The sequence below is a fragment of the Lucilia sericata genome, unplaced genomic scaffold (assembly GCF_015586225.1).
Source record: "Lucilia sericata isolate MDLA Ls3-8-SP2 unplaced genomic scaffold, ASM1558622v1 Contig000490F_arrow, whole genome shotgun sequence".
NCBI lineage: Eukaryota > Metazoa > Arthropoda > Insecta > Diptera > Calliphoridae > Lucilia > Lucilia sericata.
The window spans coordinates 222917-242704 of record NW_023994504.1 but is presented as its reverse complement, the minus strand read 5'-3'; the positions used below and the strand labels follow the sequence as shown (position 1 = coordinate 242704).

Sequence of the window (19788 nt, the reverse complement as noted above, 5' to 3'; positions counted from 1 at the left end):
TAAAATATATAGTTTTTTATATAAATTCTTAATAAATAGTATTTTGTTGCATTTGAAAACAAACAAAAAAAAAGCTAAGGTAGTAAAAATCTATATTAATTCAATGTTTTATTCCAAATTTAAATTGTTTGTATTTAATATTCTACAGGATTTTAAAAATTGTAATTAACTTAGGTACAGTGGCGAGCAAAACTGATACATATCAATCAAGTTTATGTTAAAAACCCAATAAAATCCAGAAAATATTAAGAAAAAAATTGATATTTGTTTTAAAATAAGCAGCAGAAGAATAATAAAATAAAACAATAGAAAATTCGCGAATAGTGAAACTTTTTCTCAAGTTTTAGCCAATTTTATTAAAAAAGTCAATGTATCTACTTTTGCACGTTTAAATTTAATTAATCTAGCAACACAAATAAATTGAAAAATAACAATGAATTTGAGTACTAATTACCGTGCTCGTCAAATTGCCAAGAAGTTAGGAATTTGCCACCTAAGAGTGCTACAAGTGCGAAAAATAAAAAAATATAAGCACACCAGAAGTTAAGAAAGGTCGATTGTGCTTGCTTTCGGAGAGAGATGCCAGAACTATGGAGCGTTTATTGACATCCAAACAGATAAAAACACCAAAAACAGGCTCCTGTCGCCATAAATAAGCCCTTAAGTGATTGGGCAGCCCGGAGAGCTCTTCGTAGAATTGGCCTTATATCAGCCATAAAGCAGAAAACACCAGCGTTAAAAAATGTGAAGGATCGTCTTAAATTTTGCAAGGAGCACAAAAATTGGAGTGTTGATGACAGGAAAACATGAGGGTGGTAGTCTTGTGGTGTGGGCTTGTTTCACTTGGTAGAATCTCGGTACTTTAGTAAAATTAGATGCTATAATGAAAAAGGAGGATTATTTGAGCATTTTCAATCCAATATTCCAGATTTTGTGGAAGTATGTGCATATCCAGAGTCAGAGGTTATACTCCAACAGGATGGGGATCCGAAGCATACGGCAAAAATCATAAAAAATTGGCTTTCAGCGCAGAATTTTCAAACGATGCAATGGCCAACTCAATGCCCGGAAATCAATCCAATTGAAAATTTATGGGCTTTGTTAAAAAAACGTCTTGCGCAATTCGATAGAAGAAAGAACTTTGGTCGAGAGTACAAACGGAGTGGTCTAGTATTCCGCACCGGACCATTGAGACCTTGGTCGAAAGTACTCCTAAACGTATAAAAAGTGGCATAAAAGCAAGAGGACTTTGCACAAAATATTAAAAATCAAATTGTTTTTAAAACGTGCAAAACTGGATACTTCGACTTTATTTATAAATATGTTTTAATCTTTAGATTAATATTTAATTATCATGAATTTAATTTTGTTTTCTTTTTATATTGTTTTACTGAATATTTTTAATTGAAAACTTAATTATTTTTCCTTTATTTTATGGGTTTTATTGCATTTTTAAGTCTTATTGGCTAAACATGTATCAGTTTTGCTCGCCACTGTATGTATATCAAAACGGGTGTCATCTGAAAAACGACTCATATGATTAATCGTATATGTTAATCGTGTAAAAAATAATCGAATTAATTCCAATATAAAAGGTAGGGTCATTTTTTTGAGCATGAAGAAAAAATAGTATTTTTTAATGTTATGCTGAAAATTACTTTCAGTAAAAATAACAGGAAATTTAGTCAATCGGTTTGAACTATTAGATCGAGCACATATGTGTAATATGTATGTATGTATACATGTGGTGCATACTTGTTATTTTCACGTGCTAAAGTTCAGTATTTTGAATAATTAAAAGTTTATAAACTCATACTTGATGATAGACAAATAAAAATGTTTGTTTTTTTTTAATACATATTAATTAGAAATTGTTTATTCTTTGTGTAGAATGTACTTTAATTTGTTTTAGAAATATGTCTTTAAATAACGTATCAACATTTTGCCAATTAAGAAAACGCCAATGAATTGTATTAAATAATGAAGAACCCAAAATATTTTTAAACGCATCTTTGCTTGGTTCGAGGCCTCTGGTGATTCCTTCAATAGAAATTGTTTGGCTCCCTTGATTCCATGTGATATAAATTTCTCATGATCGAAATCCGAATAGCACATAAAGCTCAATTTTTCTCTGCAATAAAAAATATATGTATTATATCTCTTTTATATTAAAAAAGTTATGTATTTAACTCACTTATCTTCGGGTGGTATTAAATTTTCTAAATTTTTAAATTTTTCATTGCAGAATATCCATTCAGTGGTCATAAATACATAAAGAGCACTATTAGCAGCGCAAATACGTCGTTGTAATTTTAAAAGACTACAAAAAACAAACATGATATTGAAATTTTGATTCAAAAAGTAAATGGGTATTAATATAAAATGTACTTACAACGGCTTTTGCTTGGCCAAGCCCAAAAGGGCATCTACTATTAAGGCCAATCCAATTTGTAAGGTAAAAAGCTATTTTATAAAAAAGTAATTATTTTATAATCTAAAAAAAAAATGGACCCTTACCCGTAAATAATGCCATACAGCACATCTGGTTATACTACCCTCCGGCAACCAGAGACATTTCTCGAACGGATTCTTTTTTATACAAATTTTGCCTAGTCTTATAACATTACCATAATTTATCGAATTTATGGTAGCATTTGCACAATTAATAACTTCCAATTCATCTGAAATTTCTCTGGGTATAGATTGCCTTGTGGCCAATTTAAAAGCAGCTATAAGAAGAGCTTTAACCGTTACGTCTACCGGTATAACATCCGCAGTAATATCTGGATCAGCGTAACTTGTACGTAAAATGCCAACGCCACATGCCACCAACATGCCGATTGGCCCATTGAAATTATCAACCCAACCGGAAATTGGTTCCTCAATAGTAGATACCACTAAAAAAATAATTCATATAAATGTATGTATATAGTACTATGTATTATAATTTGCAAGAAATTTGAACTACCTATTGACGGTCTAAAGACCATAATGGGCAGTTGGTGACGATAATCATTAATAACGTGCTCGGCTAAACTTTTTGTAAATATATACGTATTGGGTTGATCCGAACTGTATTTCGAAAAAATTATATTCAAAGTTTCCACATCATAGGTTTCGGCCAGCTTGATTGTAGTACGCCAGTCGGCATATGCCGGATATATCTGGAGTTAAATAAAATATATGACTTGTAGCAAATACTAGCAGACAATTTTAACAGTTTTATAATCAAATGTGTACATTTTAAAGCCAGATTTGATACACTTTTCGAATACTTAAACTTACCCTCTCTTCAACCACATGTTTGTCAGGGTTCGAATATGACGTCGAAATATGTACAAACGCCTTTAATTGCTTAAATTTTGTAGCGAGTTTAACCAATTCGTGAGTGCCGCGTGTATTTAATAAAATAGCAGATCTTAAATAGTCATCGAATCGAACACTGGCCGCGGAGTGGAAGACCAAATTAACATTTTTTAATTTCTCCAAATCCTCCTTACTTATACCAAGTTCCAGTTCTTGGCAATCTCCGGCAATGGGAATTATTTTTGAAAATGCTTGAGGTTGTTCTTTTCGTGCACGGTCAAATACAGACTTATTTAAAACCTCTTGTAATCGTTCATCGACCGATTTTCCTTTTTTGTTACGAATTAAAACGTACATTTTTGCAAAGTTCGGAAATGAACGTATCAGTTTTTCAATTAGTACATTACCGATAAAACCTTAATCATAAAAAATAATAGGAAATTATAGTTTTTTATTTTCAAATTGAAATAAATAATTAACGTCTCAACATACCGGAACCTCCAGTAATGAAGATTTCCTGATTCTCATAAAACTTTGTAATAGACATTTTTTTCACTATATAAAAAATAATCAAATTTGTTTGGGTATATCAATTTTGTTCAAGAATTTTCACTATCAAAAGTCGAACTAAGACTGATTTCAATATATTTTGTGCGATATACTTAACTAAAGCTATTTTAATATATTCTTTTTTTTTTTTTTTTTGTTTAACATTAATTAAAAACAATTTTATATTATATATTGTATTGAACATTTGTTTATCCAATTTTAAATAAATTGCATAGGTATTTGTTTCTCAACATCAAAATGAAGAAAAAAGAAAATATAGTCGGACATAGACTCCGATTTTACACTACATTCTTAATCTTTCAAACCAATTTAGGTCCATTATTATAACTTGCCAATAACTAACCGTTAACGTTATAGTGATAATTTCAAAAATATATAATGTTTATGCTAATAAATCTATATTTATTGGAAATCAAATATAATAACGAGAACCAATTATATACATTTTAAAATCCTAATTTTAGTTATTGGTAAATTGTAGTCATGGGCCTTAGTATACTAATTTTGGAATAAAATCCGACCAAGTTAGAATTAATTTTTATATTCAACTCAATTTTATACTTTATAAGTTAGAGGGTGAATCTCATTGATTGATTTCAAATTAATTTGTAAGTGTCCAGGAAACGAATGGAGATATGAATGTATATATATATATATTTTACCACGGGCTCGAAACACTGGAATATGGACTCCAGACTAATCCATTGTTGTCATGGATATGTATGATTATTAGGATAAATCATTCATTAAAAAAATATGTATTAATAACTACTTTCACTACTGTTTAATTGAATGGGTGGGAAACTTTAAAGTCACTTTAACATCTGATTAAAGCTGTTATACCATATTCCGGAAAACATTTGTTGTGTAGGAATAAAAATAATGCGTGTACATACGGAAAGTAATGAATTGTTCTCAATTGCATACATACATATGTCCATTTACATTTGCTAAAATATGCGAATGTTTAATGAATAATAAACTAAAGCAAATTGTTTTAAAGCAATTATTGATGTGGAAACATTTAACGAAATATTAATCGTGTTTTTTGAGAATAGAGTTTTTCATTTCCGAACTTTTTCGAACATAAATTTTATTGATTCATATAAATAACTACAGAATCAAAACCATTTAAAATTGAGATTATACGACTAATCTAAGTAAATATATAATTAGTTGAAAATTATAGTAATAATCATACATTATTTTAAATTGATTCTAAATATTTATTTGTTTTGGCTTCCCCTAAACTGACAATCGCTTTTGAAATGCTAATTATAATTCGAGTATAGAAGTGCACACTTCTTACTTAATTACATTGTAAAATGTAAATTTGCTGCAGTTTAAAAATAATATCCCATACTTAGTTGATTAGTAATTGTAAAATTACATAAGACTTTTTGGTGGCAGGCACAATTATTTTGAATATATCCCTTCGCCAATATTCAAATATTTCAATGTTTTGCCGTTTAACTATTTTGAAAAAATACTCTCAATTTAAGACATATATACATTTAATATGTTTATGACCTTACTGAAGTGTAATCGGAATCCTTCGGGTTTGTAATATATTCATTTCAGTTAATTACATTAAATAAATCTAAAAGTTTGGAAAATGTTAAATTTTTCACAAAAATTTTTCACCGTCATTGAAAGCTTTTTTGCGTTGGAAAAAATAAAGAAGGACCATTTTATCCCTTGACTAAACTAAGCATACCTTTAAACCAACGTGGGATACTACGGAATAAACTGGCTCTTAGAGATTCAAGACTTTTCAAATATTTTTCTTAAAATTTTGCGAAATAAATTTTTAGGTTTCGATTTTAGTGTAATTGTGGTAATATAAATCTACTTCATATAATCCCAATTGGTGCAATATGTTCTATATGTATGTATGTACATAAAATAAAGAAAACAATACCAAAATGAACTAATTATTAAAATAGTTCCGGAATATGTTTAGTACTTTCTAAAAGGAATTAAATGCTTAATTAACAAAGTTATTGATGTATTGATCTGGTCGATTGTTGGGGAAAATCGAAAGCTAAGAAACATTAGAAATTTAGTTAGTAAACGTATGATATTTTACAAAAGAAAAAACCCATTTATATTAGATCAATTTTCTTTCGGTTAAGTATTTGACTACTAAACGTAACACAACCCGTTACATTCCAATTGATTATCTCTCAAAGTCGGACAAACAAAAGAAACTGTTACAGAGATCTATACACACTGATTGATGAGAAAACGAGAGAGAAAAGTACAGCAAAACCCATAAACCTAAATATTATTCAAACATTCAACAAATCTACACAAAATTCCATCGGTAACGGTAAGTAACAAAAACAATTTCTATTAGAAAGATTAAAAAATGTTTAAAGAAACAAAGAATAAAGACAATGACCTCAAGTGTGAACTTTGTGATGAGATGACGATGACAAAAACTTTAGTAGATTTAAAAAAGTCCGTTTTTTATTTTTAAGATTTTTTATTGACAAATTATTACAATTTCATTGATGTTTGCTTTCTTTTTATAAGTTTTAATTATAATTTAATGATTTTGATGTTGTTAAATAAAACACGACGACCTTGTTTCTTTTTCTAATGATCCTTTTAAAATTATTACAAATGAGAGATCGTGTATTATTTTGTTCTTTTTTATTTTTCAAGATGTTTTTAAAACACTCTTTTTAGTTAAGTTTGTTTTATTAGACAAAATTTTGGCATTTATCTCTTTTTTGTTTGTTTTTAATGTGTGCGATTGTTGTTTAAGTTTTTATTAAATTATAGAAAAAGAGTGCTCTGCAAAAATAAGGAAAGAGTCCTTTTCTTAGTGGATACATTTTTTGTCATTTTTGTTCTCAAGTCTTTTTGTTTTTTTCTTAAAAAGTTTTGCAAAGAACTGAATTTAATTAACATTTTTAAGCGTAAATTATTTCAACACATACGCATGTAATTAAACAAAAATTATTATTATTACGATTATAATATATAAATGATGAAAATGAATGATTGGTAAAAGTAGCGATATTAAAACAAAAACTCTTGTTTTGGAATGTTTGTTGATAACTTTTTATTTGAAAACAACTCTTAAATGTGGGAGTTGGTGGAGAGGATTATAAATTGGAAATGCTTACAATTCAAATTCATACAAAAAGGATTCTTTTTTATTCTTTATCTCTTTTCTTTTCTGGCTGTTTAGTGGTTTTTGCTTTAAAGCAAAAAATTTAAACCATTTCAAAAAGATTTGAAATTTAAGAAATTGGAGCGATTTTTGGATGAGTGTGTTGGGAGGAGAATGATTGATTGATCATGCGTGTATGAATGAACTGAATTATGAATGATAGATGGATGGATGATGAATGATTTGTTTTGGAACGAGATAGAAATAAGGAAAAAGACAAGTTGTTTTAAGGGTTTTTTCATCTTTTTTTATATAATTATATAATAATAATAATTAAGAAATAATAATACATTTGCGAGTTGTTTTCAAAGAAAAAAATTAAAATAAAATAAAAAATAATAAAAATTATTACAATTTGCAAATTATTTTTTGGGATGTTCTTTTTGTAAATGTATGTTGTTTTTGTTGTTCTTGTGTGTAATATATAAATTTAAGTTTTTATGTGGTGTGGAACGAACGCATGGTTTTCAGTTGATTTTGTTAAAAAAATTTTTGTTAAATTTTTTCTTTTTGGAATTTTTCATTGTTAAACACTAGACCAAAGTAAAATTTTCAATAAAATAGAAAATCACTTTAGTAGAGCATCTTCTTCTAAATATATATATAATATTTATATGTATATGTTGTTGTTGTGTTTTAGTATAAACCTCCTCTTCTCTTGTGGATGTTGTTTGTTTGTTGTCATATAGATGATCTTATACTTCTTCTCCTTATTACTACGACTAATACGGCAGCTACTAAAAATGGGTTCTTTCTATGTTGTTGTTATTGTTATAGTAGTAAAATGATACCAACAAATGCTAAAACACTTCGCAAGGAGGTGCAGGAGCATAAGGTGGCAACAATACAAAACGTAAACATGTTGTGTTGGTGGTGGTAGTAGTAGGTGAAACCGCTTAGAAGCACTTTCTGTGGACAATGGAGGGGCCGGATTCGTCGTATTCTTGTTTGGAGATCCACATCTGTTGGAAGGTTGAGAGGGAAGCCAAGATGGAACCACCGATCCATACGGAGTATTTGCGTTCTGGGGGAGCGATGATCTTGATCTTCATGGTGGATGGAGCCAAGGCGGTGATTTCCTTTTGCATACGGTCGGCGATGCCAGGGTACATGGTGGTACCACCGGACAAGACAGTGTTGGCGTACAAGTCCTTACGGATATCGACGTCACACTTCATGATGGAGTTGTAGGTGGTCTCGTGGATGCCGCAGGCTTCCATACCCAAGAAGGAAGGTTGGAACAAAGCTTCGGGGCAACGGAAACGTTCATTACCAATGGTGATCACTTGACCATCGGGCAATTCGTAGCTCTTCTCCAAGCTGGAGCTGGAGGCAGCGGTGGCCATTTCTTGTTCAAAGTCCAAGGCGACATAGCACAATTTTTCCTTGATGTCACGGACAATTTCACGTTCGGCTGTGGTGGTGAAGGAATAGCCACGTTCAGTCAAGATCTTCATCAAGTAGTCGGTCAAATCGCGACCAGCCAAATCCAAACGCAAGATGGCGTGTGGCAGGGCATAACCTTCGTAGATGGGTACGGTGTGGGAGACACCATCACCAGAATCCAAGACAATACCGGTGGTACGACCGGAGGCATACAAGGACAATACAGCTTGGATGGCCACATACATAGCGGGTGTGTTGAATGTTTCGAACATGATTTGTGTCATTTTCTCACGGTTGGCTTTAGGATTCAAGGGGGCTTCGGTCAACAAGACGGGGTGTTCCTCGGGGGCGACACGCAATTCATTGTAGAAAGTGTGATGCCAGATCTTTTCCATATCATCCCAGTTGGTGACGATACCGTGTTCAATGGGATATTTCAATGTGAGAATACCACGTTTGCTTTGGGCTTCATCACCGACGTACGAATCCTTTTGACCCATACCGACCATCACACCTTGATGACGTGGACGACCGACAATTGAGGGGAAGACGGCACGGGGAGCATCATCACCAGCGAAACCGGCTTTGCACATACCGGAACCGTTATCAACAACTAAGGCAGCAACTTCTTCGTCGCACATTTTGTTTGCTGCAAAAGAATTAATTTGGAAAAAAATTAATAAATTAATTATTCCAAAGAAAATAGCAAAAAAAAAAGTTGTGTGATAGAAAAAAATTTTAGTTATCAAATTTCTTTTGGTCAATACCGTTAACTTCCTTCGAAAAGGCTGAATAGTTTCTGCCAAAATTAATAACAATTTGTTTAAAAGAAACAAGAATTTTTAATTTTTTTACTTTAAATTTAAAAGGACGACTTTAATTTCAATGACAGTTAAATAAATTGTTTTTTAATTCACAAAATATATTCACAATCTTAACAAAAGTTAAGAAAAGAAAATGTGAGTACTAAAAGAAAAGAAGTACTAAGAAATTATTAGCGGTACTTTTATCTGACTCAGAAAAAACTATTTTTTTATATAAACTAAACTGCAAAATTAATGGTGGGGTATCTGAGTAATCATTCCCCTAAGGAATATAAGAGTTTGAGTCGAAATCAGCAAAAATTACTCATTGCGAGAAGAGATAAAAAGGGCAACGCCCTTGAAACGCAAAAAGCCGGCTTTAGCAAAATTAAAAATGGCGTTGTTCTTGTGAAAAAATTGCAATTATTTTTAAAATATTGTGGATAACTTACTTTACTTTTTATAAAATCACACACGAAATAATTTATTTTAAAATACAGACGTTATTTTTCTTTCCAAAATACGTCTAATTAATTTGTTTGGAAATTAGATATTTTTCACAAAGCAATAAAGAAGAAAACTGCACTTTTATTTCTTTAATGGTTCTTCGCAAGCACCGTTTTAAACACAACCTAAGCGTTTGACAGACGAACTACGAATGACTCGACAAAGCAAAAGCCAGTTAAAATTTTTAGTATTAGTGCCGGTGTGTGTGTGTGTATGTTTGAATTTCCAGATAAAACCAAAGAGAGGGTTTTTCAATCACACAAACGAACATATATATACATTTGACATATTTAGCAAAAACCACAAAGCCCACATTGGAAATTCTCCGGCGCTCTTTATCATTAAGAGAGTAAAGTATATTTATCTCTTTCTGTCACATAGACTTTAATACTTAACGCTGTTTTACGATTTTACTTTAAACATTTTCAGATATTTAACCAATTTTTGTGACCATATATGGTCATGTTTTGTTTCAAAGCTTAAAATAAACGAAGAAAAAATATCGTTATCTATTTTCAGAATTTCCCCTTTCACACCTTTTGCATCTTTATCAACAGTTTATTTTTTTTTTTAAATAATAATAATGAGAATCCGAGGGAAGTTGAAGAGAGATTGTACTTATTTAGTACGTAGCTAACACACCCATACCCTTACATAGTTAATGGATTTAAAAATTCTTATTTTTTCTTTTTCTCGTTCTCTTTCTCGTTAGTGTGTTGTTTTTGCTGTAAGCCGGCATTTTCATGTAATTAATTTACTGAAAAAAGGTGTACGGAAGCGTAAAAAATGAGTCAAGTTCAAATTGTGTTTTAAGTGTGTCGGTCGTTAAATTGTGGTATGCAAAAAAAAAAAACAAGAAAAAAGCAAATGACGTGTTCTTTTTTTTATAAATTTTTAATCTATGACGTGATATTGTGGAAATTGTTTCGAAGTTATCGATAGGTAATATGAAGGTAAGTTTCTGGAATTATTGTCTTTGTGAAAAATAACTGATAATTGAACATTTTCTAAATTGGCTTGGTAGTGTTGCCAAACTTATAAACATAGTCCCTTAAAATGACAAAAAATATTTCCAAAATTTCCACGACAAAATGTATAAATTTTGAAAAGCCAAAATTAGGTGTGCCAGGATAGACACTACATGCAATGAAAATTCTGTAAAATTATAGAACTAGGACCTTTTACATGGCTTTTTTAGAGGGTGTGTTAGTTTTTAATTAATTAAAATTTTAAGGGTAAAATTTTATTAACAAAATGTAAAATTATAAAAAATATGATCTGTACCTATATATTATTGCAGAAATAATTTAAAAACTTAAGAAAATTTGTAACTTAAACGTATTTATGCAGTTTATAAATAAATTATAACTTTAACAAAGGAATGTGAAAGTTTTAAATGAAACGAATAATATTTCTTTTATTTTAAGAGAAATAGAAAGTGTGTGAATTTTACACATCATTGAATTTTATATTTTTTGCACGAAATACCGAATATAGTAAAAAATACTGTTATTTCGATCTTTATTTGAATTTCAAATAAAAGAAACAATAAAAATGAAAGTGCATTAATTAAAAAAAAAAAAAAAAAACTTTTTAACATTTAGTTTAGATACCGTTTTAAAAAGTAACGGATTTTTAATTTCCACAAATTAAAACACACTTTAAAGTAGGTGGTATCACTTAAACATACATTATGTATGAATTGATTTATTTTAATCTTATCAATATTTGACGTTTTCGCAATACTAGGTGTTTGTTATATAATATAAATTGTAGAATATTGCATTTAGTATATTCTTTAGAATTTTAGCCCAAAATTGGTATGACATTTTACTTTTTTAAATTTTGAAACACTTTACTTTTTTCTTGTTAAAGTTTTTGTTAAATTAATCCACAATTTGTTGCTGTATTTGTATTGTTAATTTTTCATATTTATTTAAATGTTTTTTCTTTTTGTTTATTTTGTTCGTTTTTGTCTTTTCTTGGTTTTCAATTATTTTTTTTAACACACAAAATTTTTCATTGCTTTTTTACATATATTTTTTTTTTTTTTTTTGAATTTTCACTAGTTTTATTTTTTGTTGCTGCTGTTGTTTGTAACAAAATACTTACTTTGTGTTTTATTAAATTACTAAAATTAAATAAATAAATTAAGTCTTTTTGTTGGTTTGGGAGGTCTCGCGTTGGTATCCACACAGCACAAGAACGCAAACTTTAATGATAGTAAAACTCGTTGTTACAAGCGTTTATAAAGGCGGCTACCCTTATCAAAACGCGTTTCATATGGGTTCTCTAGTGCTTTTCAGACATTTTACCATATATGGGTATGGATGGCATCCATTGGATGCACAAAACGTGCAGCATTGTTGCCATATTTCTAGAGAATTTCGTATTTTTGAGCATTGAGAAATGAGAAACGAGAAATGAGTAATAAACCCGCATTAAAAATACAACAAATACAATACACGCACACACATGCTCGCGCAACGAAAACCGATAAGTTTAATCGCCGTCTGAATTTTTCATTTCATTTATTTATTTATTTGTTTATTTTTACTCTCTTTCTAGTTTATTATATACTTGAGTACAACAACAATAAAAATATAGGCGAGTCATTTGAAATGCGGGCTTGCTCATATTTTGTTTTGTTGAGTCTTCGTTTTACATTATTTTATTCCAACGGTTTTTTTAATTTCTTTCTTTTCTTTTGTGTAAGTGAGAATGTCAGTTCAGCTTTTGTTTGTTTGACTTAACTTACGTTTTGTTGTTGTTTCTCTCTTTGTTTAAGGCATTCATTTGTTTGAAATACATAACTACTCTTAATTATATACATATGTACATACATATTTTATTTTTTGTAAACATCGTCTGTGACTCAGTTCGTTTTGCTGATAGGAGTCTAATCAAACGTTAGGGTTTAAATTTGAAATTTTTAATAAATGCACATTATTTAAACAATATTCAACTGATAACATTTTAAGGAATTTTTCTAGATAAAATTCATACCTATAATCAATAAGGATTTATTAAATTTAAAAAAGAGAATTTTATGTTTTAACTGTGGAAAAAATGTTTAATAAAAAACAACCTTAAACAAGAAGTGAGAAACAAATTCTACACATATCTTGTACCTATAATTTAGGATTAAACAAATTTTAAATATTTTTGTTAAAATTGTGTTTAGTGTTTTAAACCAAAATAAAAAAAATGGTACCTTAGAACAACTAATGTTTTTAAAACATTTTGTAGGTACCTACCTATAGAAAATAATTAATTTAAACAAATTTCCCGATATCCTTAAAAAACTGAGTTTTACAAAAAAAAAATAATTTTAGTGTAAAAATTTTAAAATTATAAACCGTTTATAAAATAAACATTTCTTTATCGAATATATTTAGATATTTAATAAAAATTTCTACATACCTATAAATGTACATAAAATTTAGCCATTTCCGAATCTTTTTTAAAAACCTAAACGGCATTTTTATGAATTTTATTAAGGTTTTTAATACAGGTACATACATATTTATGTATAAATTTTTCATTAAGTACTACCTATATCGGAGGGATAATTTGTTAAAAATTTGTTGAAAATTACTTAGTTTAAAGCTAAATTTCTATTTAATTATTCAGTTTCCAAACATCAACTAAAGGTTCAGGTCATAAGAAATAGAAAAAAACTTATATACCTATGTGGGTTCAACCAGTCTTAAATTTTATAGGTAGTTTGAGTAAAAAATACATCTATAAACCTATCTAAGGTCCTATGCCATGATGTTATTTTTTAATTATTTACAAGATAATAGGTACGTACCTATGTACCTATTTCCTAAAATTAGTAGAAATTTAGTAAAAGAGGTAACTATACGTTCATTCATACCGGACGGACGGAAACACATTTTTTAGGCCTTAAATAATATTAAAATTGTATTTCCTTAAATGAAAAAAAAAAACAAATAACTAATGAAACAGTAGTGAAAATAGTGCGTGTGCATTATAAGTAATAATGAGTTTTTTCTATAAATTCAATCCTTATATGATAAAAATTTCGTTTTAACAAAAACTTTTGATTCATTATTGACAAATACGAAAAACTTGACTTCCCTTGTAGAACAAAAAAAATATCAGCAATATTTGCCAAAAAAAAACTTCAGAATTTTTTTGTTATTTTTATTTTATGTTTTTATTATTATTTATGCATCTGTGTATGTTGAAATACATACACTCTCTTATATGTATGCTCAGATTCTATTTTTAACAATTTAAAACAGACTCAGAGAAGAATCAATTTCTATAAAAGCCGGTTTTAGAAAACTGTAAAGAGCAGAGCAAAAAAGGGGAATTAAATAAAAAAGTTTTGCTTTAGGGAAGGGGAACACTAGGGGGAGGAGAACTATGTAATATAAATATTTGTGTACAGACAGAAAGCCGGCTTAAAAACAGTTTTTTTAATATGAAGCTTTATGAAAAACAAAAATATTTTTTTCTTATTTTTTAAGACTCCATGAGTCATTACTGTTTATGGTTCTATTTCGATAACAAATGTTTTTATGGAATTTAAAGAAATATTTATTTGACTCAAATAAATATATTTACTCTATATACTATGCATATATAAATAAATATTAGGTATATACATAGTTTTAAAAATCAACAAAATTTAAACTAAATTCATACATAGCGATTTTAATAACCATATGACGTGTTCCTTTTTTGAGAAATTTGTATGAATATTGTTGTGATAAGATTATGTGAGACGATATGATTATTTTGCAAAACATATCAGTTGTCCTCAGTTAAGTATATTAGACCAGCCCATAAAATTATTAGATTGTAGGGCAATCGATCAGTAATTAATCCTACATCTTAATAACACTCAAATCCTTTATAAATTTGGGCATCGTTTTCATACTACATATTTTTAAAGGGTATTTCTCTCTAAAGTTCTGAATTTCTTTTTGGGTAGAGGTAATTATGTCTCAGCATTCATGTAAATCCTATTATCAAGCTATATCAACATTCTGTAAGCTTTTAATCTGAAAATTTCCCTTATGAATTCAATCCTATGTACAACGAAACTAATTCTGAATGATACATTTTTTCAATACCTATGTTACAAATTAAATAAACCTTTTTAACCATTCCTATTTTTTCCTCTGAATAATAAAATTTTGTTTGAATTAAAGCAATCAATTTGAGAATGATTTTAAAGAACAATCTTCATTTTTTCTTGACTTTATTTAAAATTAATTTAATAGGTAGGTACCTATCGCATTTTCTTTTTAGGAGCCGTTCTATTGCACATGTTTTTATTTACGTTAAATCATCGTTTAACGTCAAAATACTTTATACAACAAATATTTTTTTTCACTTCTATCTTTAAACTTGAAGTCATATGAATTTTTTTAGTTTTATTTTTCATTTGTTTATCTTATCTAATATTTTTAATTTAGTTTTTTATGAAAAAGCAAGATAGGAACCTCATTAATAGTTGTGTTGGGATTTTTTCTATTCAATACATACATATGTAGGTATTTACTAACACGTAGTTTGCTAACTTTAGTCAGCGATAGGGTTCAAAAGACAAAAAAGGTTCTTGTTAAGGTTTTATTTAACATTTACTATCATAAGTAGACAATTGATTTTACTTTTTAATGCAAGTTGCTTTGCCATTTTTTTAAATACACCATTGTGCAGTATTTATGTAAATACTATATACATACATACATACATACATATGTATGTTGCGAAGTAGATACATACATAGGTATGTTCTTAAATTTCTAAAGTTTTGCTTTTAGGTTTCCTGTAATACAATGTTGTCAAATTTCCTACCAAAATTACAAATTAAATTTGTATGAGAGTTAAGCGTAGTTTAATAAGTCAGCTGTTTGTGTAGTTTTAGCAAATAATTTCACCAAGCATCAACTTTAAAACTGATGCGCTGATTGCCATTTCGTTGCGTTTCTAATACTTGTCGATGACGTTTTGAAACATTAGGTATGCATTGTCAATGTTTTGTACTGCGTTATGAAACACTATAAGTACTTGGTTCGTACACAAAGCAACTGACGTTTTGGAAGTCAGCTAACTAATTCTTACAAAACTACAAACAAATTCTTAAAACATACCTTGAAATTTTGGATTACAAAATTATAAATAATGTTTATTTTTTAAGGTCTAGTCTAATGCTTATACATATGTATCTACTTACATGTACATACATATATATACGTATGTAAATATAAAAATTGCACTTCCTTTCCTGTCATACAGAATTTTACATTGAACATATTTATATGAAAATTCACGTGATACCTACACCTTTGTCCGATTATGTACATTAATCCTGCCCTTCATTTAAAAGTTTTCAGAGCACACTTTAAACATTTAAATTGCAATACGAATTCTAGAAAATTACATTTAAAAATGTCGCTATATGTTAAAGATCTGTTATAATGTTTGAAACAGGAGTTAAGTACAAAGTTTTGAAAAATGCTGAAACTTGTTGTTTACGATATGAAATTCGATTTAAATTAAATATTAGAAAATACAAAAATATTTTACTATTAATAGTTCATCAGTTTTGTGTAAATTTTTTTATCATTCTCTCCTTTTTTAAAGTAAAACAATAAGACAGGTGTTATTTGTATAGGGCACCGATATGGGAACACAAAGAATTAACACGATTAAAGGGGCCGGTCTATTGTACATTAAATTTTATGCAAAATTAAACGACTTATTGTGTTTTATACTATTTATTTGGATTTGTGTATTCAATTTTTGCAATATAAGCTCTCCCCTCTTTTGAAAAATCTGACTGACTATAAGTTCATATTAACTTACTCGCTAAATCGAAGTTTTTTTTCTTTTTCAATGTCTATATTTTATTTTTCAGTTTCCCTTTTATTTAGTTTTTATATGTTTCATTTGTCGAGTTTTTGTTGAAAAAAAACTACATATTTAAATATTCTGCTCCATACCTATGTTGTTTTTCTCCTCGAAATAGCTGCAGGTGACGCCTAAAATTTAAATTTCTTTATTTTTATATTATTTTTTATAGTATCCGCACACGCGCATTATAGTCACTATATTGATGAAGTGGACATTTAGTGAATAAAGTCTGGAGTTATTGTAAGATAGATAGATGGATGATTCGTTCAACTGACTAAAATAGAATAAATATTAGGTTATTAATAGAAAATGCAAATTATTCATTGCAAAAAAAGACTCCTTTTAAACGTGATTTAGTCATACAGTAAGTCACATTGATCAAGTATTTGATGTACAATGCGTTGCAAATAAACGTCAAACAATATTCGACTAATTATCAATATAATTATATAATTATAGATTAATTAATATAAGTGTTCTTATTTAATGAAGAGAAGTCTATAGTATACCAAGCACTGCACACCAATCAATCACCACTCTATTGAGCCTAAGTAATCTAAAGTTAGATCATGTCAAGTGATAAAGAAGGTTATAAATAAACATTCTCATAATTTTCGAGTTACATATTTGCAATTTAAAAATTTTGCCATATTTTGAAGCGATTTTCATTTTGATATATGGGCAATTTCGTGAACTTTTAAAATCGATCAAAGTTGGACATTTTGGTCATACAGGGTTTTATTCAAATGAGGAGTTCAGATAGCTATTTCTTCATCTCTAAGTCCGGCAGTTCTTGACCGATACAACTGAAAATTTGTGTCTGGCCTACTATCCAATATTACTAACCTTGGTGCAAATTTCATCGTTTTTTTAAGTTGGGTCACTTGACTTGAAATTCCCCATATGTACATACATACATATATAACACTAAACTCTTAAAGGAAAAAAATCTAAACTAAACTTAAAAATCTAAAAGAATAAAAAGGACCCATTTTGGAAAAATTAAAAAAATATAATTTTTAAGTTTTTTTTTTTTTTTAATTTTTTAAAATATTTTTTTTTTCAGAAAGATTGAAGAAAGTGCTACCTAATCTATTTGGGACAGATTTTGTTAAAAACAATGGGTAATAAGTTACAAAGACGAGAAAAAACACAAGTTTGACAAAAATGTCACGATCTTGTCGAAAAATTGTGTCTAAAGAGTTGGGTAACTTAACATGAAATCCTTTATCTAAAACCTTTTTGGATTAAGTGAAAGTTATTCAAGCTTTAAGCAAAAAAGTTGCTTCATAATATTTTGACACCTTACAACAAATATCCTTGTATTCATTACAAGGTCATCTTGTAGGTAATCACATATATTGATGATGACGACTGACGGGACAAGTTTGTTAATTTGTTAATGGTAAATTTAAAAACTATCACTGATGATGTCTGTAAATGGGCATTGGTTATTAGTTTTGGATTTTATAATTTCTTTTTATTGTTAATTTCTTTGTGTCTGTGTGCAGTTACTGATTGATGTCTTATTCGGCCAATTGGATTGATTGCCCTCGCACCGAATCGTGACTTGTTTCAAAAAAATTGAATATATTTTTTAACTATTTAAAACGTAAGAGTTTGTGGATTTCAATGAACATCAACTGGATGGTTAAATAGATAGTTGGATGATAATAATGATTTACAATTGATTGCGAATCGTTAGTGAAACCTGCGTTGGAGATACATTGTATACGCGTATACATATAAAAACCTATGTATGTACATATTGTTGTATCTACAAATACAATCTGTAAAATGTTTTTGTGTTTTTTTGTACACTTGTTACGTTTATAGCAACTTAACAGAAGATGCAACATTATTAACGTTTTATTTCTTTATAATTTTAAATGTTTAGGAATGCGCTTGCAAAAGAAAAATTACACAAACATTTTCACTTATAAACACTGTAACAGGAGATTTTTTAAACAAATCCTAAAGTGCAACGTAATTCGCGAATCTCGTAGGAACATGACTCATACTACATAGTTTTAAAAAGCACACAACAAATTTGCTTTGTTCCAGAGAGAGGTAAAGGGAATAGAAAACGGTACAAAGTTGCTTTATTTCAAAAATTGGTGAAACTGACTTGCTCCGTATAAACGTAAAGGGTAAGTTTTAAAGGAAAAGAGAATCAGACCTTATTATCAATTCCTCTTTCTGAGAAATCGGCATTATGTTTGCTTTAGACATATACTATGGGTACTCGACATAAAAAACAATAGCTTTGTGATGATTCAAAATATTTCGGGAATCTTCATTAAAAATCAAAGTAAATTTTGAGAGGGGTAACAATGAGGTGCTTATTCCTTTCCACAATTTTCTGAAATCATCTAATAACAAAGGAAGATGACTTTTTCCCAAACTAAAAGTGCTTTCCAAATAGATAGAATTTTGAACAATTAATTGATCAATTAACCACTTCATTGCTGTGTGTAACACATCTTATCACACTGTGTAAATTTTTATTTGGCGAGGATCTTTATTTAGTCTTAACTCTCTCACACACATATGTATCTTCTATCGGTCTACACTTCTTCAGCTCTTGCATGTTTACTCAAAATAAGGCTTTAATTAAAGAAGACAAATAAAATAGTAGTAGCTGCTGCCAGCCTGCAAATACTACAATTTACAGCTTTTTATGCGCTACTTGTAATTTGGTGAAATTTTTTTCTTCTTTAACCATCTACTTACTATGTGGTTAGTTAAATAAAGAAATAAACCAAAAGAAAACAACAATAAAGAAATACTTAAGTGCACAACACTACATTCATTTATTTATACATACATACTTACATAAATAGAAATAATAATAAAAAAACTAGTTCCAGACACTCTCAGCATGTATGGCAAAAATATTTATGTACAGCTTTTTTTCTTTTTGTTACTGTCTTTTTATTGATGTTGTTTTTGCATTTTTTTTGCTGAGAGGAGAAAAAAAAACAGAAACAGTAAACAACATTTCTTTTAATGACTATCAAAATAACAACAACATTAACATAGAAACATGAAATATTTGTTGTTGTTGTTAGCATACAATGACCTTGACAATTGGCAAGTTGGCATATTGAGTGAGTGGTTGTTAGACGAGAGTCTACT

At 28.9% G+C, this 19788-nt stretch overlaps 3 protein-coding genes across 4 annotated transcripts in view; 1 reads left to right on the top strand and 2 right to left on the bottom strand.

The window, feature by feature from the left end:
- Positions 1-1843: 1843 nt before the first annotated feature.
- Positions 1844-3994, bottom strand: LOC119605485 (putative fatty acyl-CoA reductase CG5065). The gene is made up of 7 exons (XM_037958627.1): positions 3799-3994; positions 3286-3722; positions 2969-3164; positions 2518-2897; positions 2393-2463; positions 2195-2320; positions 1844-2131 (listed from the first exon to the last, which is right to left on the bottom strand). The coding sequence occupies exons 1-7, from the start codon at positions 3851-3853 to the stop codon at positions 1909-1911; spliced, it is 1488 nt and encodes a 495-aa protein (XP_037814555.1). The 5' UTR covers positions 3854-3994; the 3' UTR covers positions 1844-1908.
- Positions 3995-6395: 2401 nt separating this feature from the next.
- LOC119605489 (actin-5C) lies at positions 6396-12090 on the bottom strand. Of its 2 annotated transcripts, none has more exons than XM_037958633.1 (2): positions 11869-12090; positions 6396-9095 (listed from the first exon to the last, which is right to left on the bottom strand). In XM_037958633.1, the coding sequence occupies exon 2, from the start codon at positions 9085-9087 to the stop codon at positions 7957-7959; it is 1131 nt and encodes a 376-aa protein (XP_037814561.1). In that variant the 5' UTR covers positions 9088-9095; positions 11869-12090; the 3' UTR covers positions 6396-7956. The 2 variants fall into 2 exon arrangements, with proteins under 2 accessions (XP_037814561.1, XP_037814562.1); XM_037958634.1 differs by lacking the exon at positions 11869-12090 and adding an exon at positions 9702-9970.
- Positions 10370-19788, top strand: part of LOC119605488 (39S ribosomal protein L38, mitochondrial) — a 40485-nt gene continuing 31066 nt past the window's right edge. Inside the window, exon 1 of the mRNA XM_037958632.1 lies at positions 10370-10698. The gene's annotated coding sequence lies outside the window, so the exon portion shown is untranslated. The remainder of the gene's footprint in view (positions 10699-19788) is intronic.

What these genes read in the sequence shown, in the direction of transcription:
- LOC119605489 (XM_037958633.1), bottom strand. Translation starts at nt 9,087, where the DNA reads ATGTGCGACGAAGAAGTTGCTGCCTTAGTTGTTGATAACGGTTCCGGT.
- LOC119605485 (XM_037958627.1), bottom strand. Translation starts at nt 3,853, where the DNA reads ATGTCTATTACAAAGTTTTATGAGAATCAGGAAATCTTCATTACTGGA. An exon ending in GGTCTTTAGACCGTCAATAG is followed by an intron (nt 2,898 to 2,968) that starts GTAGTTCAAATT and finishes TTATTTTTTTAG; the next exon opens with TGGTATCTACTATTGAGGAA. An exon ending in CTGTATGGCATTATTTACGG is followed by an intron (nt 2,464 to 2,517) that starts GTAAGGGTCCAT and finishes TTTATAAAATAG; the next exon opens with CTTTTTACCTTACAAATTGG.